General features: G+C 44.2%; 1 protein-coding gene across 8 annotated transcripts in view; it reads right to left on the reverse strand.

The window, feature by feature from the left end:
• ATXN7 (ataxin 7) overlaps window positions 1-26,934 on the reverse strand; it is a 160,832-nt gene that overhangs the window by 18,857 nt on the left and 115,041 nt on the right. For 6 of the 8 annotated variants that reach the window (XM_070049967.1, XM_070049965.1, XM_051852241.2 and 3 more), the window contains 3 exons: window positions 7,731-7,986; window positions 5,401-5,660; window positions 4,506-4,588 (listed from right to left, as the gene is read on the reverse strand). In XM_070049967.1, the coding sequence (XP_069906068.1) occupies window positions 4,506-4,588; window positions 5,401-5,660; window positions 7,731-7,986 (599 nt within the window). Of the gene's footprint in view, window positions 1-4,505; window positions 4,589-5,400; window positions 5,661-7,730; window positions 7,987-19,276; window positions 19,480-26,934 lie in introns of those variants that run through there. The other 2 variants (XM_070049970.1, XM_070049969.1) reach the window with 1 other exon arrangement.

The raw sequence follows: 26,934 nt of genomic DNA on the forward strand, positions 1-26,934 counted from the left end.
TGCACACTTATACAGACAGAAAACATGTCTTGATTTGTGAAGTTCTCTATCCTCTGGGAGCCTGTGCCCAGGCCCAGGCGACAAAAAGCCCTACCATGACTGAATGGACAAAGGCTACCAGAGTGACAAATCGCCCTGCAGGAACGGCACAGAAGACACTAGAAAGGCTGTCAGATGAGGAAGTGAAGAGGGGCCAGTGAGGGTGGTAAGCAGATCACAGACTATGAGCGAGGGGAGTGAAGAGCAGCAAATACCCACACAGTGAGTACAGACAGCACTCAAGAAGAGACCGAGGGGCTGGCACTGTGGTGTAGTCGGTTAAGCCTCCACCTGAGGCACCTATATCCCATATGGGCACTGGTTCACGTCCCTACTGTTCCTCTTCTGATCCAGCTTTCTACTGATGGCCTGGGAAAGCAGAAAGCAGCTCAAGTGCTTGGGCCTCTGCACCCACGTAGGAGATCTGAGGAAAGCTCCTGGCTCCTGGCTTCGGATTTGCCCAGCTTCGGCGGTTGTGGCCATTTGGGGAGTGAACCACTGGATGGAAGGTGTGTCTCTGTCTTTCCTACTCCCTGTCTCTAACTCTGCCTCTCAAATAAATAAATCTTTAAAAACAAAACGAACAAAAACACCCAGGAGACCTGGCAGACATGCAGGGTAGGGGCACTCAGGCACATTTAGTCCTACACATGGAGCTTAACAGTCAGGCCAAAGTGACAGCAAAGAACAGGAGAAGAACTGGCAGATAGGACGGAGTAAGTAAGTAAAGGCCTCCTGTGAAAGGGCGGGCCTGAACGCGCACTGCATTTTCTGCAAATTCAATGCTGCACCCATGACAAGCCAGGGTTGAAAGTACAGATTAATTCAACAACAGGCTTAGTTCCACAGTACACACAGCAATAATACTCTTAAAACAAAACAAAAACAAAACAAAACATGAGGAGAAGCACCGTTTGAAAAGGAAGATGGGAAAGAAAAAATCAGTTCACTTAGCCAAGAATACTGCTCAGGCTCTTCGTACATTTTGGGTTGAAAAGCTTTTGGAAATCTCACTGACTAATGATAAATGGATAAAAATAAATGTGGGTATTCACACAATAGAGTATTACTCAGACTTAAAAAAGAAGGAAACCGGTCTGACATTGTGGCCCAGCTTAACTGGTACCTGCAGGACCAGTATCCTATGTGAGCAATGCTTCATGTCCTAGACGTTCCACTTCCAATCTTGCCCCTCTGCTCATGTGCCAAGAATAGACAGACCACACACTTGGGTCTCTGGCACTCATGTGGGAAACCCTAATGAAGTTCCAGGTTTTTAGCTTCTGCCTGGCACAGCCCCAGCTGTTGAGGCTATTTGGAGAATGAACCAGAACATGAAAGACCTCTTGCTCTCTCTTACTCTGTCTCACCCTCTCTGTAACTCTGCCTTTCAAATAAATAAATATATCTTTAGTTAAAAAAAAAAAAGGAACTTAGAAATTCCATTACAGCAATACAGATGAGTCTTGAGGACACAGTGCTGTTACGTAAGAACTAAGGCAGCCACAGAGGACAAACACTGCAAGATTCCACTTACACGAGGGGACTTCAAAAAGCTTGTGGAAATGCAGTAAGAGTAAAAAATATAAATTTTATTTCTCAACTTAAACATCATCAAATTTAAAAGACTTTTGTAAACATTGATCCCAGCCATTCAGTCCACTCTATAGAACTGAGAGACCTGGGAATTTAACCGTATCAATGTAGTCTTCTTTTACCCGACACAAGAAAAATGGATGCCTTTTGAAGATGTGCAAACAGAAAAGTCAGAAGGACCCAAATCAGGATTCGGAGGTGGATGCCAAGTGATTTGGCATCGAGCCTCTCACTGCACTGCCCTTCTGTGAGGAGAAGGGTGAGCAGCGGTAGCACCTTGCTGGAGAAGGACCCTCTGGGGTCTTTCCTGCTTAAATTTCCGAAGACTCCTCTAATAAGCAGAGGTTATCATTCTCTGGCCCTTCACAAAATCCAAAAGCACAGTGCCTGAGTAGCCCAAAAACCTGCTGCCATGACCTTTGCTCCTGACCAGTCTGCTTGCTTCGACGGCACTGCTTCCACCTTTGGTAGCCAGTGCTTCGACTGTGTTCTGTCTTTAGGATCGCACCAGCAAAGCCGTGCTCCATCTGCAGTTCTAATTCCTTGACAAAAGGCTTCAGGATCTTGATGCCATTTGTTGAAAATTCCCCCTGAAAGCTCTGCTCTTGTCTGAAGCTGCTCTGGGTGCAACGGCTCTGGCGTCTATTGAACAGAAAGCTGCTCAACTTTAACTTCTCACCAAGAACTGTGTAAGCTGCAGCCACTGAGATGTCCATGGTGTTGGCTACTGTTCTGCAGTGTTATAACCATCAGTCCTTTCCAACGCAGGCACAAACGAGATCTTTTCCCCCTCAAAAATCCATGTCAGTGATGTGCCACTGAGGGCTCCATCATCATCATCATCATCGCATCCCTTCTGAAAATAAACTACCCACTTATAAACTCATTTCTTTTGGGTGCTGTCTTCATAAATTTTTCCAAAGCATTAAGAATTTCACCTTCCTTCCACCCACCTTTCACCATAAATTGGATGTTGGTCCTTCAATTTTAGTAGAATTCATGTTACTCTGATAGCAGATTTTCAAACTGATGTCTTATCTTCCCTTAGTGCCTCAAACTAGATCCTGTTCAGACATGTTATAACAAGTTAATATGAGTTATTTTGGTAAAAAAAATTTCCCGAAATTTGTGCATATCTGGATAAAACGCATTTTCCATGACCTTGCTGAAGACCCCTCCAATGCGGGGTACGAAATAGTCAAATTCCCAGATTCAGTGAGTGGAATGGTGTTATGAACATGCAGATTCGGCCAAGTAAAAAGTTCCAGAGATCTGCTGTACAAGATCATGTCTAAAGTCAACAAGACTGTACTGTTCATCTGGAACCTTGTTAAGATGGCAGATACCATGATAACTCTTCTCCCCATCCTAACATACATTTTAAGAAAGCAATTAAGTAGGAAAGGAATGAAGGAAGGAGGGACACCCTGGCTCCAGCCTGTGTACAGGAAGATTTTATTTTACCTAGCACTTTCCCAAAAATCAGAAAATAAAGCTATTTCAAAATCACAGATTTTAAAAAAGTGATTCTTTAAGATTTAAAGAATTCAAAGATGATTTAAAAAGGGCATCTGAGTAAAGAAAGCAGAGCTAGTACAGTCCTGAGAGCCAGGTGGGCAGGCAGAGGGCAGAGAGTAGATGACAGCAAGCTGGGAATCACGGTACGGTGCAGGGCTAGGGCATGTCACCACAAACCCCAGTGGGGCCCACTGAAACTGCCACAGCCTTCTACACAGGTCAAAACAACAAAAACATACTTAATGTAAGCGTTCAATTAGTACGCTATAAAAAAACAAATCCAGCTTGACATGAGATGGGAATTTTTAACTGAGATCCAAGGCTGAGCTTGGGGTAGGGCTGACCAACAATATTAGACATCATGCAACCAAGGTCAGAGTATCTACATCTATGTACATTTTTTTTTCCCCTGGGAAGAAGGAACTTTTTTTGATTGAAATTACCTATTTAATTGCATTCCGGTCTAACTCCTTTCCCTCAAAGGTTAGGAAGACAAAATCTACACACTAAAATCAAATTAAACTAACAAATACTCAAAAACAAAAATATCCTACCTCTGAAGAGTCTAACGTTCCCCCAGTGGTTGCAGGGGGTGGGGTGGAACAAGGCCTGGATATATAATCTTTTATAACTTTTTAATTTAATAACTTTTATCCCCTCCCTTTCCAATTACACATATCAAACTAGTGATTCTAATACTTCTTGAGCCCCACTACAGGAAGTTTGGAGATATTCTTTAGAGGGGAGTGCTCACCTTTGCAGAGGTGCACTGAAGCCCTGAAGCCAGCCCACAACAACCCTTTTTACAGTCAACACACCACCTTCTCATTAGCATATTGACATTTTAAAGGAAATCAACAATGACTTCAGTTCAGAATGGAGAGTCATTTCGTTTCCTTAGCTTACAGGTACGAATATAGTCTGACTAGTATTTTCTCAAAAAACAACTCAAAGGCGTAGATTTTTAAGAACTGGTTCTTTTACAATTTAAGAACCACAAACCATGTATTTTAAGAATAGTCACATACATACGAAGACAAATTTTGGATCTATTTTACCTTGGTGCAAGAAAGTCCTACTGGCCTCTCATAATCAAATTGTTATGCAGAAGTATTAAAAGCCTTTGGAAATAACACAATGATCAGGAAAGAGCGCTCTGTGTCTGGTGCTCTCTCAGGATTCCAATAACACACTTCACTTTTTTGTCAATGTGAGGTTTTTTCATTAGAACTAACTGATTCCCGCATGGACATGAGCGACCCTCAGAGTGTCAGATACCTCTATGGGAAACACAGGCTATGGGAAACATGTCAGCAGAGTCAGCAGTGCTCTGCCTGTAAGAGGCCACCTACCTTGCACGTTAAAGACCGGGTACAGGGCTTCTTGGTGTCGAGATCAATGACCCCACAATGGATGTCAGGATCAAACTCTCTTTCTGCCAAAAGCACACAGACATTACATCTAAGTAAATAGATGAAATCTCAAGACAGACAAATTACTGCCTGACTAAAATCACCACAATGTCAATAAATACAAGCGATCTAGCATGTGAGCCCCGCCACGAAGCAGCAGCACTACTAGCACAGTGGGTGAGCCCTGCCTTCCGATGACAGCACAGGTACCGTCCTTAAGGCAGCACTGCTGTACTGCTACACTCAGGACCACATCACTAGGAAGCTGCTTTTACACTATGTACTCTCAAATGGGCCTTTTTTTTTTTTTTTTTTAAAGTCACAGGGCTCTTTAAAACCAAGAATAATGGGGACAGATAATCATGCTATCTAAGGAATTTCTTCCTAAAGCTCAAGATAATCAAGTTTTTCTTTTCAAATTTTTATTTACTTATTTGAAAAGCAGGGAGAGGTGTCTCCCACCCATTGTTTCATTCTATAAATTCCTCCAACAGCTGGCACTGGACCAGGCCTCCAAAGGCAGAAGCTAGGCACTCAATAATCTGGGTCTCTCATATGCGAGGCATGGAAACAACTGCTTGAGCTGTCACCCATTACTTCCCAGGGAGTAGGTTAGCAGTGAGGTACAATTGGAGGCAGAGCTGGGACTCGAACCCAGGTATTCTGATACAGAATGTGAACATCCCAACAGGCATCTTAACTGCAGAGTCAAACACCCACCCCTAAAGTGAACTAGTCTTAAAAAGAAGACTTTTAAATTCCACACAGCAATAGTTCATTTGCTCCCCCGGAATGCACAATATCGAGAACACTATTAAGACAAATGTGGCATTACCCGATAATCTCTTATTTAAAAATTTCCGGTTATTGGAAGTATCTTCAGATTTCTTTTCCAGAGCAGGCGATGCAAGAAGCCCTTTGCCATTGAGAATCTGTCCAGGTGAAGGCAAGGTTGGCTTTGGTATTGAGGGGCAGTTAAGGCCAGGCTTGACTGAGGAACTCACAGTAGCAGGACAGGCTGGCCCCACTGCAGGTTTCAGTAGTGTGCCATCCATCTTCGGATGAATCTTTTCCACTTTCACAGAGGGTGTCATGCTGTCGGTAGAGGAAGCGAGAACACCAGCACCTGAGTGCCTGAGGCTCAGGGCAACAGCGACCAGAGCCTGGGTCTGCCTGAGCATTGCACAGGATCCACCTACCGGACAACACTTGACCAACTGTGTTAGCACTATCCAGAAAAACCAGCAAGGCTCACACTTAACTGATTTCTAAGCCTTTCTGTGACATCCATGCTCCAGGGGACCAAATTTACCCACCTTTTATCATTTCAGAAAAAATTTTACACATGGGCCTACAGGAGATTTGGAACTGACACCAACACAATTTCTCCAAGAAGCTAAGCAGAAGTTCTAAAAGGTATCAAAGACTATCTAAAGACCCTAGACACAGTGTCCTTTGAGAACTGTCATCTTTAAGAAGGAATTCATCAAAATGAAGAAAACTGCTGAGTGAGCAAAAACTTCCAAGTTATGTCACAAAGGCTCATCAGAACTTCAACAGGTCCTACACCTTATCTCCAAGAGGCTTTCTGTTTCAGTCAATGAGAGACCAATGTTTATTTAGTAGGATGACAGACTGAACAGGATGTGTCACTGAATGGTAATTCCCTAGTCCCTGAAAAAAAAAAAGTTTCTATGAGAAGAGCTTAGCAAATAGGTACCTGGTACCTACATGGTTGGTGAGTGCTGAATACCTGTGCCACCAACACAGAACTAGGTTTATCCTGCAATCTCACTGGTACTAACATTTTGCTTGATAAAACTGATGCTGATGCTAGGAAGCTAACAATAGCTGGCTTGGGTCCCCTCTTCCGAACCTCTAGCTACAAAAAAAGATTTAGATGGATGAGGTTTTATAAACTTGGTGCACTGGAGTGAGTGCTCCAACAGCTGTTAACTGGCAAGTGAGTCAGGCGTTGCATGGGCATTTTCTTTGGCTTATGGACAGCTCCAGGAACGAAAGCCAAGCTTGGTGTACTACACTTCTTTGCTAGGAGCAGGGGCTGGGGGCTTAGCAACCAGGACAAACAGCTCCAAACAGCTGTACCTGGAATAGCCTGACTGCAGTAGAGACAACGCAAGTCGTCCTGGCCTCCCAGCTGCCAAGGTCCCTGAGCAGTAGCAGGTGTCGGACCCTGTCCTGAGATTAACCAGGTTATCAGACTTTGGGACTCAAAATGTGGCATAGCCTCCAAAGGGAGGCAAGTCCGGGGAACGGCCAACTGCCACCACACTGAGCGATCCATGACGCGGCAAGTTGTGTTTCCATGAGAGAGCACGGCTGCTCCCTCACGTGACCTCAGGGAGCCTGCCAACATACAGACCTACTGTGGAAATTTGCCAAAGCCTTGCCTGTGGACTGTGAACTTTTCCATCTTCCCTCAACACTGCCTTGACACGAACCCAAGGCTGGGGGAGGAAGCAGTGCTTCCCTGTTTGCTTTGCTGGTTCCAGAAAACCTGACAGCAATGTCTGGCAATCGCCTCACCTTTTCTCACTATGCTCCCAACAGCAGCAGCAGGAGAGCCAGCATCCATTATTCTCTGTCTGCTACGGGCCAGACACTACATCAGGTGCTTGACATCCATTAACTCAAGCACTCCCAACAACCCTGCACCTCGCTGCTTTCCTTAGACTCCCAGAGCAACAGGACACTGCTCAAAGGCCAGCAGCTAGGAAATGACAGCAGTGGGATTTGAGTCCAGCACTAAATCTGGTTAAGTCTCTTCAGACAGAGCTTCTCCACACCATCAAGCTTTTTCTCCCCATTTGGAAAAGGGGACCGCAGCAGTACCTATTCCACAGGGGGTGCTGTGATCCTTAAGCAACACCACACACACAGACACACAGAGAGCTTAGTGACAGTAACTGGCACACCACGAAGGGTGATTAAATAATAAGGCCTGTGCCTTATTATTACTGCTATTACTGCTTGGAAAAGTCTCCAAAGATATGACAGGGATACAGCAAGAATCAACAACACACATCTGAATTCTTCGCCAGACAGGCCCTCTTTCCCATCACCCATAGACACTGCCAGATGCTGTTAGTGGACCCAGTTCCAGTTCCAGCAGGTAAGCTTTCAAGCCGTCTGGGCCATACTCACATTCTACCATGGGGGACTCTACTTTGCTGAATGGGATGCATTGGCCTGGTGTTCCCCCTGAGCTGCAGTTTCTCTTTGGGTGATTTCAACAACTTGGAACTTGATGAGGATGCACTAAGAACACCTCCACTGGAAGAAGAACGGTTGCTTCCACTTGCACTGCCTCCTTTATTTTTGGACAGAGAAGGGAAGAAAGAAAATACTGAAGTGGGAGGAATAGCCAAGGAAGGCTTATTGGATGAACTGTGTCTTCTTTCTGAAAAACAAAACAAAGGAAAAAAAGACCTGATTTTAGGCAAATCTCAAACAGAACTCTGAGAGAGTCCCCTGAAATCAACACATTTAGGTAAGAACATGTATCAGTGAGTGAACACATGTTAAACTCCTGTCTTCGTCAACGCCTTATCTAGGTTCCCCAGACCTACTAGGATTCCAGGAACTCAGCCTCCTGTTTCAGAGCATGTCAGCACAAAGCGGTTGATCACATACACCCAGTAGGAAATTAAACATCACTCTGAACATGAGGACATTGCCTTTTGGGTTTTGCATGCTAGAAACTAACCTCATTGGCTCCAACTGTGTTGAAAGAGAGGAAAAGTATCCATTCATTGCAGAGCTCTGTTCATTGACACTGCATAAAATCCGTCTTCCTTTCTAGCATAGCACTGCTCCGATTTTCAAAAGAGCAAAATCTTAAGAAACAAGTTGTACTTTCTTTTTTCCTTGCCTGCCACTACCCACCAGCGTGACACCAAATACAATGTTCAAGGGTTATCTTACCATTCGTTAAGAATCTGTGCTGAAATTTTCCAATGAATCATTTCACCACCCCCCTTTTTTTTTCCTAAATAATCTCACTTGACTACAGATGGCACAGCTCCGTTCACACCAGTAAGATGCCAAAGGCGCAAGACAAAAATACCACAAATAGCTATGCCTGTTTTCTACACCAGGAAGTAATTCATGGTTAAGTACAGACTACAAAGGTTTAAGTGAAAATAAACCTAAGGCACTGGATAATCAAGTTTTCTCAGAGTAAGGCAATACATTCTAATATAAACCAAGAACTGTCGAATAATGTTACCATCCAAAACAAGTATATTCTCTGGTAACTCTATCTACTTAATCACCTTACAGTAGAAGCTTTAGTGGCCACCTTCAGTTAAAAAATTTTGTGTAACTCTCCATTTTAAAATGCATGTGATCCTACAATGACCTATCACAACACAGGAGCCATGCAAGCATTTAAAAGATTAAACCCATTACAACCAATGACTTCAAGCGCCACTGAAATGGTACATTTCCAAATGTTTTACTATAGCAGTCCCAAGCCTCCTGGTAAAACTGTGATGATGTATTCCTAGAAAGAAACAGTTCAATGATATTTTGTGGGGGTACTTAAGAGCCTGTTCTGCTTCACAACAAAATTATTGTGCTATCCACAGACAAAAAGCAAATTCCCGAACTCAACCACACAAAGGCTACCATCAAGGCAACAAGCTAAACTGATAGTGATTTATTAGTGCCTCTTGCTCTTTCATCCCCATAGGGAAGCTATGTTCAAGAAAAGGAAAACTAACGTATTTGGTTTAACAATGAACCTGACCTCACAGCTGAGGTTTTTTCCTTTTAGCTCATGCTTTTTCTCTTTTGTGATCCTCAAACACTCTGAACATACTTTCAAGTTCTAGCACTTGTAATCAGGATTGTGAATACCCATTCCTAGTCTTGCTGCCTGCTTTACACAGAGGAGCTTAGGTGAGTCCTATCTCAGGAGGAGGAGTAGATTCTCTCTCAACACTGCCTGAACGGTTCACTGATGCAGGAGAAAAGAACTGATTTTTAAGTGGCTCTGGACCAGTGGCTACATATTGGAAAACCCCAAGAAGCTTTAAAAACCACTTTCTGGGTACCCCAGAACCTGCGCATCCCAGCTTCTACCAGCTTTCCTGTGTAACCCTACCATTTAGACAAGGTTGAAAGCCAAGTCTACACCAGGTGGATGCCTCAAAAACCATCAACACATGCACAGGTGAGTAAGTTAACATCTTCAGGGCACCAAGACCACCGCTTGGCACAACAAAGTATGTACAAGTTCCTCAAAAACAGCTCATTGCTACTACGTTTCTCAAAGTAGCATTTTCCAATCTTCTACCAACTGCAAAGTACTTTATGGTTCTTAGCAAAGCCACAGAAAACACTACTTTTTTACTCAACATTGTAATTTACATTATTATCAATGCCACGGTCTCCTCTTCCTCCCCCTCTGTAGGCTAATGCTAACCAGTCTCTAGGATGTTTGTGTTATTCTGGGTAGAATGAGTTTTCATAAAGGATACCAGGATGGTTAGTTTTTCTGATAATCTACTGCTCAATCCCCTGTAGGATCCCTCTTCCTGAGACCACCTGAAGCCACCCGTGAAGTCCGCTTCAGGTAGGCTCCAAGAAGAAACAGAGTACTACCGCCGTTGAGTCCAGTTATCCAAAACAGTATTATCTATGAAGCAGTAAATCTGGCAGGTACCTTGTGTGTTTTTCTTGTTTACACTAAAGTAACTCAACACTAAAAACACTCATCCATGTTCATTCTCAAAAATCATTCAGTGTACATCCTGGGGCAATGCACTTAAGGAATTCTGGTTCAGTGTCCCCAATCCCAAAATCTGAAATGCTCCAGATCCAAAGCTTTCTGAGCACTGAGAAGATGCCACAAGTAGAAAATTCATTCCTGATCTCACACTACAGGTCTCAGTCAAAATGCAGGTGCATTAAAAACACTGTATGAAATTATTTTCAAGATAGTCATGTAGGAAACCTAGGTGAATTTCATGTTTAGATTTGGTCACATCTCCCAAGATACTTCACTATATAAACACAAATATTCCAAAATCTAAAAAAAAAAAAAAAAAATTTGAACTCCAAAGTACCTCTGGTCCTAGGTTATGCAGGTAGGTGCTACTCAACCGTACTATAGGGCTAAAACAACAACTCTGGTAAGAAGCATACTGTTTTTACTCTCTGGGTGTAGCAGTTCTCAAGGAGGCATTTCAGAGCAACTATTTTCTCTTAGGATTAAATAAAATTCTCAATGTAATGAAATACAGTTTTTTATAATGGTAGTTTCGAGAATATAAATTATCGAACACCACCAATATACTAAGTGGCAACTGAGTATAACAAGATCTTGTCGCTGCTTTTTTGTGATTTTTGTCTGCAAGAAGTGCATGAAGAATGCAGAAAACTGTACCTGGCTGAAGGGAGCCACGTGGAAATACTCAAAATGCCTACTCCTCAAAATCCACCAACCACCTCACCTTGCGCATTAACAACCACAGCCACCCATATCAAGAGCTCTCTCTAACCAGGTTCAGGGCACCTCTGGCCACCACTTCATAATGATTCACCAACTACAATCCTTCCCACGCCCACGCACACAGGCAAATGCCAGGTCCTTTCAAGGTAAAATGCCATATTTACTCTAGCTTTTATGCATTTTAACCATTTAACCCACGTGAGACCACACTAACATTTTCATTAGGTTCTTATCTTTTTCTGTGTGTCACTGATGAAGGTTGTGAGTGCTGGGCCATACTTCCCCAAGGAGCCACATGTGCTTTATACTGAGTGCAGTAAATTTTTAGGAATGCATGCTGTATAATAGCAGAAATGACTAACTTTAAGCTTGGCCTTCTAACTTTGTATTCCTACCATGGTCCACTCTCACCTTGCTTTCTTTAGTTAACATCTGCTTCCCTGGCCTACTCACTTTCCGTAAGGAGGACAGCACTAAAGCATCAAATTTCAAAGCTTCCTCAGGATGCCAATCTATCAATTATACTGTAAAAAATTTGTACCTTCTGCTTCAAGGATAAAAGTTGAAATAAAGAGAAGGTCACTCTATCATGTGCATTTCTTTCATTCACGAAAACCTGCAAATGGACTATGCCACCTCAAATCCTTGTCAGTCTACTGAATTCAGCAGTTCCTCACATGCTGAACTGGTCAGCTACTCTACGCAAAAGGCAGCATCTGCCTTTCTCTTCACAAGAAGGTAAAGAAAACAGATTTAAGTACAGTTGAGCTGGACTCCCCTCAACCTTTCACTACGGGTACTTATTTTTTTTTTTTTTATCTTTTAAAATATTTTATTTATTTGAAAGAGAAAGGCAGACAACAAGAAAGAACAACAGACAGTGTGAGCTCCCATCTAGTAGTAGTTCACTCTCCAAATGCCTGCAATGGCTGGGTCTGGGCCAGGCTGAAGTCAGGAGCCAGGAATGAAATCCAGGTCTCCAACATGGGTGGCAGGAACTGAACTACTTGAGCCATCACTGCTGCCTTCCAAGGTCTCCATCAGCAGAAAGCTGGCATCAGGAGCCAGAGTCGGCCACTGAACCCAAGTACTTCAATGTGGGATGGCAGGCTAAAATGACTACCCCCTAGAGCTTATTTTTCATCTTAAAAAAGAGTGCTTGTTTCTAGATCAAAAGAGAAATGGGCAAATTATGAGTAGTAGAGTTACAGACCCTACATTAAGTGGATGAAGTAGTGGCCAGATGCTAAGTGCTACTGCAGTGTGGTCTGCTATGGAGTCTAAGCTGAGTTTTCAGTGATCACCTCTCTAGGACACAGCTCCAAGTCAGAGAAACACACTGCTGCCTTTCCAACTAGGGAAACACAGGCAGGGTGACCAACATTCAGACAACAAATTACAAAGACAGACCAGACAGAAAGGCAATCAAGTATGTAGTATATAGTGTGTGTGTATGTGTTTGTGTGTGTGGTGGGAGCATGGGATAAAAGACACGGGTCGGGAGATAGAGAAAAGGAAGAAAGTGGGGGGCCGGTGCTGTGGCGCAATGAGTGTTTAACACCCGGGCCTGAAGCACCGGCATCCCATATGGGCGCCAGTTCGAGACCTGGCTGCTCTACTTCTGGTCCAGCTCTCTGCTATGGCCTGGGAAAGCAGAAGATGGCCCAAATCCTTGGGCCCCTGCACCTGCACGGGGGACCCAGAGGAAGCTCCTGGCTCCTGGCTCCGGATTGGCACAGCTCCGGCCGTTGCGGCCAACTGGGGAGTGAACCATTGGATGGAGGACCTCTCTCTCTCTCTCTCTCTCTCTGCCTCTCCTCTCTCTGTGTAACTCTTTCAAATAAATAAATAAATCTTTAAAAAAAAAAAAGAGGCAGAAAGTAGGAGAGTGAGAGATGAAGACACACACACAGACATGCAGACACACACTGGGTTCTCTTTCCCCTTGTGACTCAAACATGTAACATGGCTGAAGGCACAATCAGGATGGGGGGAAGGGAGGGACAGTTCTCAGTAGATCTTCTAAAATAGGAAGCAACAAAGAACATCCAACGTGTAATTTTGAGTTTATGCTGACATTTAAAAAACAAAAATTTTAAGTATTAATATGCAAGGATAAATCAGAGTTCATGGCAAAAAAATAAATATTTTTATATCAAATAAAGTACTGTTTTGAAAACAAAAATAACTTGTGCACAAGTGAGGCACAAAACTAAAATTTTAGACAAAGCAAACTGAAACTTCAAATACTGTCATCCATGCTTGAAAACAGTCTGGGATTTATGTCAAGCTTTTTTTTTCCCCCCAAAAAGTGGCTATTCCTAAGAATTCAGGTCTATTTTTTAAAAATTTTTGTGTACTGCTTCAATTTTTCTGTAGAGAATATATTTCACCTGATTATCAGATACATATTTTTAAAAAAGAAATTTGCTTTAGTGTTCTAGTCTCAATTCCACACGTGCCAAAACAAAGCAAGGTGTACTATCTCAATCATGAGCCTGGTGTCCATGCGTACCATTCTCAGTCGGCATCATGCGAGAGGGCCTCATGGCTGAGAAAACCCCACAAAACTCCTTTGACTCAGGGCTCTTCTCTTGTATCTTATTAAATATTTTACTAATCTTTTATAATCCAAACAACTGACTGATAAGAACTCTCACCTTCAACAACAACAGCAGCAGCTGCCATTGTTCACTGTGCCAAAACCAGGCCCAGGCTCCATACTACGAGATTTACAGGGATTATCCCATTCAATCACGACCATCTAACAAAATAGACACTGTGATTATCCCCACTTTCCCGATGAGGAAGCCTAGGCTTTAAAGGACTCAAAGCAGCTGCTCAACATCACACAGCTAGTTACGGGGCAGAGCTGAGGTGCAATCCCAGTCAGGCTGACTCCGGAACATCCAGGTGCCTTTCTGTAAGTAAGATCAATCTTATGAGAAAGGGGCAAGAATTTAGCAGTCAGGGACATGTGGGTTCACATCCTTGCTCTACGAGTGATTAGCTGGGTGACCGTGGACACCCAGCTATCACCTGGGAAGCATCTTCACCTCTGGTGCTGGACCTGAGCGGATGAAGATTCATTCACAAAGCCTATACACCAAGGCCCGCTATACGCCAGGCATTCAGAATTCAACAGGGACTAAGACAGATGCCTCGTGTATGTCAGTTCAGCTGATGCCGGCTACAGACGTTTCTTCAGTTTGAAAACAAGTACTTAAGGTATCTCCTGATAATTAAAGCAGATGAAAACCACCTTAGAACAAGCCAAACCCAGTTTCATGTTATTTCCTCCAGTGTGCTAAGGATTTAGTCTATTTATAGAAACGTCATTCCAGAAAGAGGCAGATGTTCCTTGACCTACAATGCATTTATTTCCCGATAAACCAATCATGAATTGAGGCTATCATGAGGCAAAAATGTACCGAATCCATCTAATGCATACCAAGAATCATAGCTCAGCAACACAGGAGCTCCTGCTGCTGCCTACATCATTAGAGAGGACCGACCACATACTGCTAGCCCTGCAAAAGATCACAATTCAAATTACGGCTGCTACTGAGTGCACATTGCTTGTGTACCATCCGAAAGTCCAAAAATCTCATGTCAAAACATCATTAAGTTAGGGACTTCCCATATTATGCTCTTCTCAGAAGGGAGCTCAGAGTAGTAAATAATTCATTCAAAAATGTAAATTCAGACCAAACAAATGGGATGCTTCTTCAAGACACAAGTATTTTCTCAGGGCGGGCCCTGAGGCGCAGTGGGTTAAGCCTCCACTCGGTACGCCTGCATCTCACAATGGAGTGCCGGGCACTGAGTCTCAACTCTTCTTCTGACCCAGCTTCCTTCGAGAATCCACCTCGGAATGCGGCAGATGATGGTCCAAATATTTGGGTTCTTAACATCTTCACTGCAGACTTGAATGAAATTAAGATTTTAGGCAGATTATTGGAGTAATGATTCAGAAAACCCACCATTTTTCTTTAAATTCGACTCTCGGGACAGATTCGATCTCGGAAGATTTCATGGGGTGCACTCTCTGCCCACAGAGGCCTGCTGAGAAACAGCACCCACGCTTCAAGGAACATAGGCTTCCCCGCGCTAGCTGACAGCCTGCCCCACAGTGACCTCTGAATAATCAAGCATACACATGAGTCCATGAGGCAAAACACAGGTGAAGTGCATGGGTCCTTTGGCGAGGCATCGCAGGTGCCAATTAAAAAAATCTACATGTGAAAAAAAACGTTTGGGTCATTCATTAAGCTGTCCCCTCGACAGAATAAAACTGTTTTATTTTTAAGGTTGAAAAGTCACAGCAGTGTGAAGCTCTCAATGAACTCAAACTGTCATACTTTACTTTCAAGTTGCCACACACAATTTGTGAGTGTCAGCTGGCATCTTCTGTGTTTCCCAAGGATTATGACCCCCTAAGAGACATTCGACAGCAGGCCTTGAGGTGGACTCTAAGTCAAGATATTGAGAACAAATAGAAAAACAAACAGAAAGAACCCTCAGTACTTCATTACACATCATTACACATTTTCCCTAAGCTTCTGTCATTCACAACTGAACCACATCTTTACAAATCTATACATAATTCTGAAGTACCACTTCATACACTTTTTGAAAACTCAGTGAATAACTGGGCATATCTACTCTAGCACTATCGTAAGCAATCATATCTGTGAAACACTGACTTTGGGTTTTCAGTAACAAAATCACAACACGGATTACGTTCAGAAATCTAGCATTTGGTGCTTTCTTACTGCTTTCACTGTAAGTAAATTTTTTATTATTTTAAAAAGCATGCGTATGTTCCTGACCCACCAACAGTCCTACTCCACTCTTTGTTGTCGCGGCTTCTTTTCCATCTTAAATCTTCTTTGATCCATTTTCTCAAGGTTTCCCAGGCACTTTATGAGATCACTCCAGATAGAGCTGCCGTTAGCACAGTTGCTGAAAAGCAGGCAATTCGCTGGGACGGTCTCTGTAACATTCAAACCCCAAGTTGTGGAATCCAGAGCCGGCCATGCCACGCAGTGCCTCGGAGCACAGCAAGCTGAGGCTGTGGCCAGGAGGCAGCCTCGGAGCACGGAGCATGCCTAGGTAGGTTACAAATGGCTCTGGCAAACACCGAGAAAGCAATCTTTGCCACAAAGCACTCTGCATCATTTCCACTAGAGGGATTTCACTGAAAAGGACGATCTCCACACTGGCTGCGCTAACAAATCAGTCTCCAACAGCTACCTCTGCCAAATGCATCTCTCCTCCCCCTCCTGGGAAGGTGCTTTCAAATTAAAATATAAGGGGAAAGTGCGGAAACAGAGTCACTTACAGCCCTTGGGCCACTTGAAACAACTTTTCACCAAAGGTCTGTAATCAAATTATCAAGCTCTTCAAGTGAGGGCTTTCTGCAGGAGCCCTTGGTCTCTGGGCATTTCCACGTCTCTGGGCAGGCCCCTGCAGCACCCGCATTCACACGGCGGCATGAAAGGCCGCAGATCACAAAGGGCAGATTACAAGGGAGAGCGACTCCACTCCCGTGGGGGAAGGGACAGGCGTGAACAGAGTGTAAATAACGTTGCTAAGAAAGGAGCAAAAATATGGCAACCTCAAGTAATCCCCTTGCCAGGAATCCTTCCCGTGAGGGCTGTTGTTCCTGAACTTAGCTTTCAAGTATGTGAGAAATATGAAAAACGGAGTATCAGAGGCGGGGGGTGGGGGGGGGGTGGGGGGAGGGAGACTCCTCTCCTCTGTCTGGGTAACTTGCAGCTCTCTGCAAACATGAGTAGAACATTCAAGTACTTTACTGAAAGAGCGGGAATGACAGGCAGCGGGCAGAGCATCTTTGCTTCACAGCCACTGTCACGAGACAGCTTATCCTCAGGAAAGCTGAACACTTTCAGTAACCAGCTGGTTTTTCAAAGGGTTCCCTTGCTATGCTGGGCAAACCACCCCTACCCCCCCCCCCGCCCTGCCCCCCAACAGGAGCAGACTCCGACTTCAGCAACATATTCATGCTCGTTCACTCTAGGGAAAGGCTGCCACTGCTCTGAGCAAAACACAGCCAGCTAACGCTATCTGCCACCTCTGTGATCTTGCTGTCACCATTTCTGACTACCATTAGCAAGCGATGGATGACACACTGGCTGATACTTCTACTGTCCTAACAGCCCTAAGGACTCTTCTCTCTGCCATCCTTAGGAGGCACAGAGTTAGCCAAACGATGCTGACAGAGCAGAGCAACTGACCACGCTGAGACACACAGGATCCCAACATCCAAATGATGCACATCACTTGGTAAAAATTCACCTCCCGGCCTCCGGCCCACCTCTTCATTCACTTGACTTGTTTCTATTCCTCAGTTACCAGTATGTGAGAAGGAAGAAAAAAACCGACAAAACCCCAAATCCACCCAACTGCAGGTACTTTACATTTTTATCTGTGAAGGAGAAAGGTACACTATAAATGCAGCCAGTTACCATTACCAGCTGAACCTCCCATGTGTGACAGCACGTGTATTTCAAGCACCACTCAGTCCTCATCCAGGTATCCCCAGACACACTATGTGTCTGGGTGACAGTTCTTCCCAAATGAAGACACAGAGCTAACAACAAGATGTGAAGGGGGAGATCTCGACAGAAAACTCGAAAACCAAAAATATACTATGCTTCTGTCTTAAGTTTTGCACCCAAGGAGGGGTAGACAGGGAGAGACAGAAAGGCAGTTGGTGAAATTCAAATTAGAGTTCTCCCGTGTTTGTTTTCTTTTGCAAAATGGGAACTGCCTTTGGGGTGGGGAATCTTGGTCGCAGGCCGGGAGGCAGCAGCGCTCCAAGCTGCAGGGTGCACTGCCTGCGTCCTGTTCCACTGCCTGTTCTCTTCCACTAGGCTCAGGTGCTGCTGGTGTTGCACTGTATTCCGGACCCAAGTGGGGACAAGACCAGACGACTGTGAGCAGAAGCACAGCAAAAACCTCACACGCGTGACACAGCTTGGAGGTCATCTTCTTTAACCACTCTCTTAAGAAGAAAGGGGTGATTAATTACTTAATAATGCCAGTGTTTCAGCGAGTTCACACCATGTTTTATCCCCCCCAAGAAGTCAGGAACAGTATCTGCTTCACTTGTAGACTGCAGCAGTCACCTGGTAAAGCACCAGAAGTGACACGCAAAAATGAAAGTAGCAACGGTAAAACTAGAACTGCCTGAAAAGGGCTTTTAGAAAACTTGCCATCTATAGCAAATCGATTCAGGATCAATACAATCTATTTGCGTTCCAAGTCCCACAGCTGGACAGCTAACTTCCAGTTGTCAACTGCAACCATCCGGTCCAGCTCATTATTGCAGAAGGCATGAAATCTGAATCCCGTGAAAACTAAAGAATTCAGCTGTCACCTCACTTCCGGCATGAAGACAGAATGCACGAGACATGTAAGGTGCCGTGCAGAACGGCCTCAGCACCCACCCAGAAAGAATCCTGAGCTCTGCCGGCCACCTTAATAACACAACTGAAAACATCGTCCTGCTCGTAGCCAGTCCGTCATTACATTTTTACACACTCAATTTAAGTTACTGAATGACTTCCCAGGGCTACTGTTTCTGTTTTGAAGTTGTTCTTCCTCTTGACACAGTATTCTGTTTGAAACTTCACTGTGGATTTGAAGTATCTGACAAAACTGCTTTCAAACACATTCTACAGGAAACACTGCGAACTGCCTGTCATGAAACCTCACTTACCACAAGATAAAAAAAAAAAACAAACAGTTAAAGCGTGTCACAGCGTTCCTCCATTTTTAGAGAGCAGTGTAACCAATGCTCTCCCTGTTTTAGAAGGGAACCGTTTGCTGCAAACCTCAGCATTTTGGTAGAGTTAATAGCAAACTCGACTCCTGTCTGTGTTTGAACTTTGGCCAGATCACTCAAATGACATTTCAGAATGGCTCCCTAGGACAGCTTGCAGCAGCTAATCCCTCTCGCTGCGATTACCCACTCTGATCCCCGAGCTCCGCGGCGTTCCCTCCCTCCGCACTTAGGCAGCACAGCCTTCCGGGCCTGCTGGCAGGGCAGGACAAAAGCCAGGAGGAAGAAGGCCTGTACAAACTCTTCTCAGCTCTCTCTGGTTCTATGGAACGTTGGCGGAGACCTAACCCACCTTCCGCAGGCTCACCCAGAACCGGGCCCTGAGCCAAGCCCAGCCTCTGAACACCGCCTCAGAAAACTTACCCAGTAGAGCTTTCAGTCCCTGCGCAGAGGAAGGGCTGTTCTGGAGAGGCGTCTTCTTACCTTCCATTCACAGAATTTGGCTGCACCTCATTGCACACTTGCTACTGCACGCCTGCATCATGATTCGGGTCTGCCCACCAACTCCAAATATGCTCCATGTTTGGGCTTATGTAACATTTGCTACTACTGTAAAAAGCACTTGAATTACAAAGGTCCTGGCAGATCAACAGAAAACAGGGGGTGGAGTCTAATTTCATCTAATATGGTCACACACGGCGTCCTGGTCGCTGTAAATTTATCCTTCCATTTCAAAGGCAACCTGCCAAAGCCAGGGGAGGTGGAGTTTGCAAATTTCACCTGCCGAAACGTGACTTACACCCGAATTTTTCTGAATACTTTAAATTGACATTGCTATTGCCCAGCACATTAGAAAATTGACATGATTCACTATAAATCCTAGTCTTGGCAGATCTCAAAGTCTTCAAGTTAGACATTTCTATAAATATGAGCAGACTTTCCCTGTGTTTTAATTTCCCCTATACTATTCATACTTACTAAAATTTTTTTTAAAGTTTATTAAACCCTAGGCACATTTTTCCTCCTCAATATATCAGCTTATTTTCTGTGCATATTTGCAAAGTATAAATACTTGTGTATAACCTGACTGCACAGTTTGGTGTTTAACCAGTGCAGCACTAAAGATGGCACCCTTCTGTACACTTTTAATCCAAAAACTGTTCCACGTAGCTCCTTGTGAACCAAGTTTCCCGTGGCCTGGATGTTTCGCTATCTCAGTCCTCTCAGACTCCCCACTTAACTGCTCATCCTCTCATGAGTCGACAACTCTACTGTCAAACACTCATGGAAAAAACTGCCCCATGATTTCAGTTTTGCAGTGATAAAGGTTCAAATGCCTGACAGATCAGAATGACCCAGAGGTGGTGGAAAAGACTCCTCGACCCAACGCCATTGCCCCAGACTGGCTGTGGAGAAACAACCGGGCCTGGCAGGGGAGGCAAGAGTTCTGAGGCGTGGGGAGCAGCTACTGTCAGACCAGAAACACATTCTAAGCTGACTCGAAAACAAAAGAATAGTGGCCGTACCGCTGCATTTTCACAGCAGGCACTCAGGTTGCCTTCACCTTAAAAATCTGGAGGGTTCTGACACTTACTTATTTTCTCCCCAGACTGATTACAGCTGCAATAATCCAACCCAAGACTATGCGGCCCTTAAGAAACACTGGAAGAACAGAAGGGAAGCCTTACAGGCAAGTCTTACAGGCACAGGAAAAAGACACCACTGCCCCAATCTTTTCGAGAGTTGATCAGCAAAAATAAGAATTGTAGGTTAACTTGCTGAAGCTTTTCCTAAGCTAGAAGTAAAAAATAAAGTTCTATTGCCTTACAGCCTGATGGCCATGAGTCCATTTGTTCACTGGACCTCTCTTGCCCTCTCCAGTGGACGGGTGATGAGTCTCCAAGTCCTCGATCTTAAAACAGAATTGGGGGCACTGGCTCTGTGGCGTAGGGGGTAAAGCTACCTACCTGCAGTACTAATGACCCATGTGGGCGCTGGTTCTAGTCTCAGCTGCTCCACTTCTGCTTCGGTCTCTGCTCTGACCTGGGAAAGCAGCTGTACCCCCATGGGAGACCTGGAAGAAGCTCCTGGCTCCTGGCCTCTGATCAGCCCAGCTCTGGCCATTTGGGGAGTGAACCAGCGGATGAAAGGACTCTCTCTCTTTTTGCCTCTGGCTCTCTGTAACTCTGCCTTTCAAATAAATAAGTCTTTAAAAAAAACAAACAAAAACCCCAGAACTGGGATGAGGGGCACTTTCTCAGGCCAAGCCTAGCTTTCCCATCCCTGCACCGTTCAGACCAGACACCACAGTCCTTAACAGCTCCCTTTAACCATTCCTTGCCTTTCCTATGTTTGCATTCACACAAGAGGACCGTGCTAGTAAGGCAAAAAAAATTATGAGAACCACCCAATTCTGGTCCTGCAAATAATTTTCTATAACCCCGATGAAAATCTGACTGCATTTTAGCAAATGTTCTTAATGCTACAAAAAAATATTTAACGTTGTAGAGAAACAACAGGAACTTATTTATATTAATTGTATTATTATTATTTGGTATTCTGATATTTCACAATGTTGTGTCTTGGGACAGTTATTTTTTTTCTTTGTAAGCTTGCTTTATTTTACTTGAAAGACAATCATAGAGAGAGAGGGAGAGACAGATATTCCATAAGCGGTTTCACTCCCTAAATGGCAGCAAAGGCTAGGGCTAGGGCTGGGTCAGGTCAAAACCAGGAGCCTGGTATTCCCTCGGGGTCTCCCACATTGGGCAGGGACCCGAGCACTTACGCCATTTTTTGCTGCTTTCCCAGGTGCTTTAGCAGGCAGCTATACCACAAGTGGAGCAGCCTGGACTCAACCTAGGACTCATAAGGGATGCTAGTGTTGCAGGAGGCAGTAGCTTAACCCACTGTGCCACAATACCAGCCCACGAACTCATTTTTGAGAACTGTATCGGCAAAGGGATGACTTAAAATACACAAAAGCTAAGAATAAAGCAATGATCCAAGGTTTTAATGTTAGGTTTTATTTATTTTATTTATTATTTTTATTTATTATCATCACTTTGACAGGCAAAGACAGGTGGGAGGGAGGGGAAGAGATACAGATCCATGTTCCAACTTCTGGTTCACCTTCCACCCCAACCCTGCCAAATGCCCACTACAGCTAGGACTGGACCAGACCAAATCCAGGGGCTGGAACTCCAATTCATGTCTCCCAAGAGGGTATCAAGTCCAAGAACTTGAGCCACCATCTGCTGCCTCCCAGGGAACACTGGCAAGAAGCTGGACTGGAAGAGTAACCAGGACACAAACCCATGCTCTGATAAGGCACGTGGGTGTCCCAAGCAGTGGCTTAACCTCCTGTGCCACAACCCTCAACCCAGATCAAAGTTTTAAACGTTCACATGTCTCTCACAATGCTCTGAATAAAATTTCTAAGCAAATACTGCTTTTCTGCTTGTAAAGTATTATTTTCTTTAAACCATTTCTCAATATCTAATCCCTATACAATGTATTTTGATAGTCAATCTCCCAATGGTGGCTTGTGTTTAAGTGTTTAGGTCTGGGTAGTACTTGGTCCTATTTCTCTATGAAAAGAATTAAGAGACTACAGACTAAAATACAATTTTAACAGAATAACATTCATGCCTAATAGACTTTATTTGGTCTCTATTTTATTACTATGTACTTATAGCCTATTATTACACACTGGTTGTGGTTTGAATGGGATCCACTTATCTATTTTACTCTGGTTCATGAAGGGGTCCTGAACTGCCAAAGTCGTTCTGTGAATTAGCTCACTTGCAGCAAGCAGCAAACCAGCAGCAGCAAAGAGAAGGCAGAGACCGGGACAGGGTAGCCAACTTGCAGCCTGATCACCTGTGGCTGTGTGGCCTTGGACAAGAGACTTCTGCCCCTACCTGCAGGCTGATCTTGCCTCCTGCATGCAATGCAATGGCCAGCAAATCTTAAAGAGTCAATAGACGTTAGCTATTATGATTACAACCAAGGAAAAACTGAATGATGCACATCATTTGAAGGGAAGGAAGAGTTAAGTAAGACACAGAAAGACAGAGGTTTCTATTACAGAAATTAGTCAAGGTGAATCTTGGGATTTCCTAAATTGAATCCAAGAGAAGCCAGGAGAGGTGTCATTCGTGTTCTGTAGGGCAACAAACAAGCTGCTGGCAGTTACGAAATACTGTGTTCCTGTCCCTGGTGGTAGGCAGCACTCCATTTTACAGGAACGCAACTCTCCACTAACTCCACTTCACTGTCTCAGCAGGCTAGGCAAGTTATAATTGGCCTTAATTGCCACTTACAGGAGCGTTAACATTCCTCACCTGCTGCCAAGGAGCACTTGAAAAGGGAACAAAGTATTTTCAATCTTGGAAACGCCAAGCAATTCATTCGCTAAGGCCTGGAAGCCTGCTATCCTGAACCAGATTAGTGTCCCCAGCAATGCCTCTAGGTTATTATCCAGAGCTCATTAGGTACTCACACTGGGTTAGGAGAGGTGGGAAACGAGGTCTAGACCAGAAGGATACACCTTGCGGCTAAGACCACGCAGCCTTCCTCCAGCTGGCATCATCTCATCTATGGGACGACTCTGGGGGCTCAGCCACAATGACAGACCTCACAGCCTGATTTACACAGGATTTGTATTAACCGCACCCCGATGTCAGCCCAGACATTATTTGATATCCAAAATGAACACTAATCTTAAAAGACTACAATTATACCAAATGCAAGAAGACAGTGAGATCAGAAATGAATGTGGCGCAGCAGGTTAAAGCCCTGGCCTGAAGCGCCGGCATCCCATATGGGCGCCGGCTCTAGTTCGGGCTGTTCCTCTTCCGATCCAGCTCTCTGCTATGGCCTGGGCCCAAGTATTTGGGCCCCAGCAGCCACGTGGGAAACCCAGAGGAAGCTCCTGGTTCCTGGTTTCGGATCAGCCAGCTGAGGAGTGAACCAGCGGATGGAAGACATCTCTCTCTGTCTCTACCTCTCTGTAACACTGTCTTTCAAATAAATAAAATAAAAAAATAAATAAAAAGAAAGGAAGAAATGGTGATAGTTTCTCCTTGGTCTCACTACATACCTTACCTAAAACTGTGATCCTGTCGCAGGTTACCTATATGCAGAGTGGAATCCCAGCCTGAGAGCACTGGATTTCTTCCCTCAAGAGGATACCACTTCCCAGAGATGATAGCCAAATCGATTAGGACTATTTAAACAATTATTTTTGAAAATCATCACCCATTTTTAAACATCTCTGCCTCATATTATTAAATATTATCCAGACTTAGAAGACATCAGATATGCTGGCAATAAAAGTGGTGTGCTTGTCTGAGAAACATACTTCAAAGTCAAACTAAAATTAACCTCAGCTCTGTGTGTGTAAAGAATAGTTTAAGAGGCTTTAGAAAAATAAATGCGAGATTAAGAAAATAAATGTAATACCACCTATTTCTGGTAGAAATACTCTCACATGGCTGGTTTCACTTTTTTGGGAAAACAATCCAGCAGAAGCTATTAACAATGCAAACAGCTATCCTTCTGGACCTGGGAATTCCCTTTTGAGACTCCATTCCACACAAGGCAAACCACCAGTGATTGAGACTGTATATTCCAAGGGAGCACTCTGTGCAGCAGTGAAGTCACTGCCTGGGATACCCGCATCCTATACTGCTGTCTGGTTTGGGGCCTGGCTTCCTGCCACCCATGTGGGAAACCTGGTCAGAGTTCCTGGATTGCAGCATCAGCCTGGCCCAGCCCTGGCTGCTGTAGCCATTTGGGGAGTGAACTGCAGATGGAAGATCTCCCGTTCTGCCTTTCAAATAAATAAACAAATCTTTAAAAAAAAAAACACACAACAACAAAAAAACCCCACATATATAAAGCAAGGAAACAAAATCAAAGTTCACAGAGGACCAGGGAAAGAAAGTAACTGCATGGGCACACCTGACAGCCTTATGCATAAAGAAGAGGGGATTAGATGGATTTCCATGGGATATTACTGAGGAGAAAAGCAGCAGACACGTGCATAGCAGTATCCGTTTATAGTACCATTATCACCAAAAGCCCCAATAAAACTTAGGATTCTGTGTGCCTCTATAGAGTTATGAGCATGAGAAAAACATAAAAGGGTGCATTCTAAGAATTGACTATGTTTAGAGGAGAGCGAGGACTGTCACACTTGGAGAAGGCAAGAAGGTGGCTAAGAATCAACAAAATAAGAAAAAATAGGCTACCAAAATTGGCTATGTTTAAGATGGTCATATTTACAAAAAGATGTTTGATGGGTCAAATACACGTAACATAGTCATGCACTGATCAAAAAATCTGCAAAGCAGCATTTAAAATTTTTCTTTTTGTTTGATTTTATTGATTTGAGAGTCAGTTACAGAAATAGAGAGACGGAGCAACAGAGAGAGAGATTATCTTCCATCCACTGGTTCACTCCCCAGAAGGCCACCAACAGCCAGGACTGGGCCAGGCCAAAGCCAGGAGTCAGGAGCTTGACCCTGGTCTCCCATGTGGGTGCAGGATTAAAGACTTGGGACATACTCCACTGCCCTCCCAGGCACATCAGCAGGGAGCTGGATCACAAGTGAAGCAGCCGGGACTCGAACAGCCATGCATAAGGGATGACAGAGCTATAGGTCACAGCTTTCACCCGCTGAGCCACAGCACTGGCTCCTTTAATTTTATTTTAAAAAGCCACTGTGAAGGGAGTTGAAGACAAATTTAAAAAGCATTAAAAAAGTCTGGTATTACATCAAACATGTGTATCCTGATTATGTCATTCATTTCATTTTTCAGCTAAGCAGACTGAGATTCAAGTTGTGCAACTGAGCACACAGGAACAATCACTCAAGAGGATGCCAACCTCCTCGAGTTCACCTCCGAGCTGCAGTGTCAGGAGCTCTAGCAATCCTCTCACAATATCAAGCATACAAGGCAATGAAACACAAGTTGTTTTTTTTTTTTTTCTAATCTAAAGAGAATACAAGTCAAGAACTTTATCTTGTGTGACTAGGGGCTTACTATTTTCATTTTAATTGTTTTTAACTGAAGTAATGACCTTCTCTCTCTCTCTCTTTTTTTTTTTTAGTTTTCAAATGTCCAAGATGAAAAGGTATAGAATCACTTTGAGGATTATTCTAACAAATGCTGTCATAAAAATAAAATATAAAAGTAAACCTAAAGACTAAGCAACCATTATGAATGTAGAATGGAAACAACTAAATTTAGCCATCGTGGCGCCGGCACTGTGGCACAGCGGGTTAAAGCCCTGGTCTGAAGCACCGGCATCCCATATGGGCGCCGATTTTAGTCCTGGCTGCTCCTCTTCCAATCTAGCTCTCTGCTATGGCCTGGGAAAGCAGTGGAAGGTGGCCCAAGTCCTTGGGCTCCTGCACCCACATGGGAGAGCAACTTGCTTGCTCCTGGCTTCGAATCGGCGCAGCTCTGGCTGTTGCAGCCAATTGGGGAGTGAACCATCGGATGGAAGCCCTCTCTCTCTCTGCCTCTCCTCTCTCTGTGTAACTCTGACTTTCAAATAAATAAAAAAATAAATCTTAAAAAAAAAAATTAGCCATTGCTCCCTTGCCTCAAACCAGTTCATGAGTCTGGCCTAGCTATGCACTGGAGAAATTATTCCAGTCAGGTAAGAGTATTATAACACACAAAGATGTGAAAAAACACTCCCTCTTCTGGTGGGATGTAAGACAACAGCTAACAGGGCTGAAAACAGCAGCTGTGTGTATCCTAAACATCTGGGCTCAGTGCTGTGGCACAGCAGGTTAAAGCCCTAGCCTGCAGAGCTGGGATCCCATATGGATGCAGACTGAATCCCTGTTGCTCCACTTCCAATGCGGCTCCCTGCTGGTACACCTGGGAAAGCAGGGGAGGACTGCTTAAGTACTTGGCCTCTACACCCATGTGAGAGATCCTGCATAAAGTCCTGGTTCCTGGCTTCAGATCGGCCTGGCTCCGGCCACTGCGGCCATTTGGAGAGTGAACCAGCGGATGGAAGATGTCTATCTCTCTCTCTCCCTCTCTGTAATCCTGCC

The sequence above is a fragment of the Oryctolagus cuniculus genome, chromosome 10 (genome assembly GCF_964237555.1).
Source record: "Oryctolagus cuniculus chromosome 10, mOryCun1.1, whole genome shotgun sequence".
Taxonomy (NCBI): Eukaryota; Metazoa; Chordata; class Mammalia; order Lagomorpha; family Leporidae; genus Oryctolagus; species Oryctolagus cuniculus.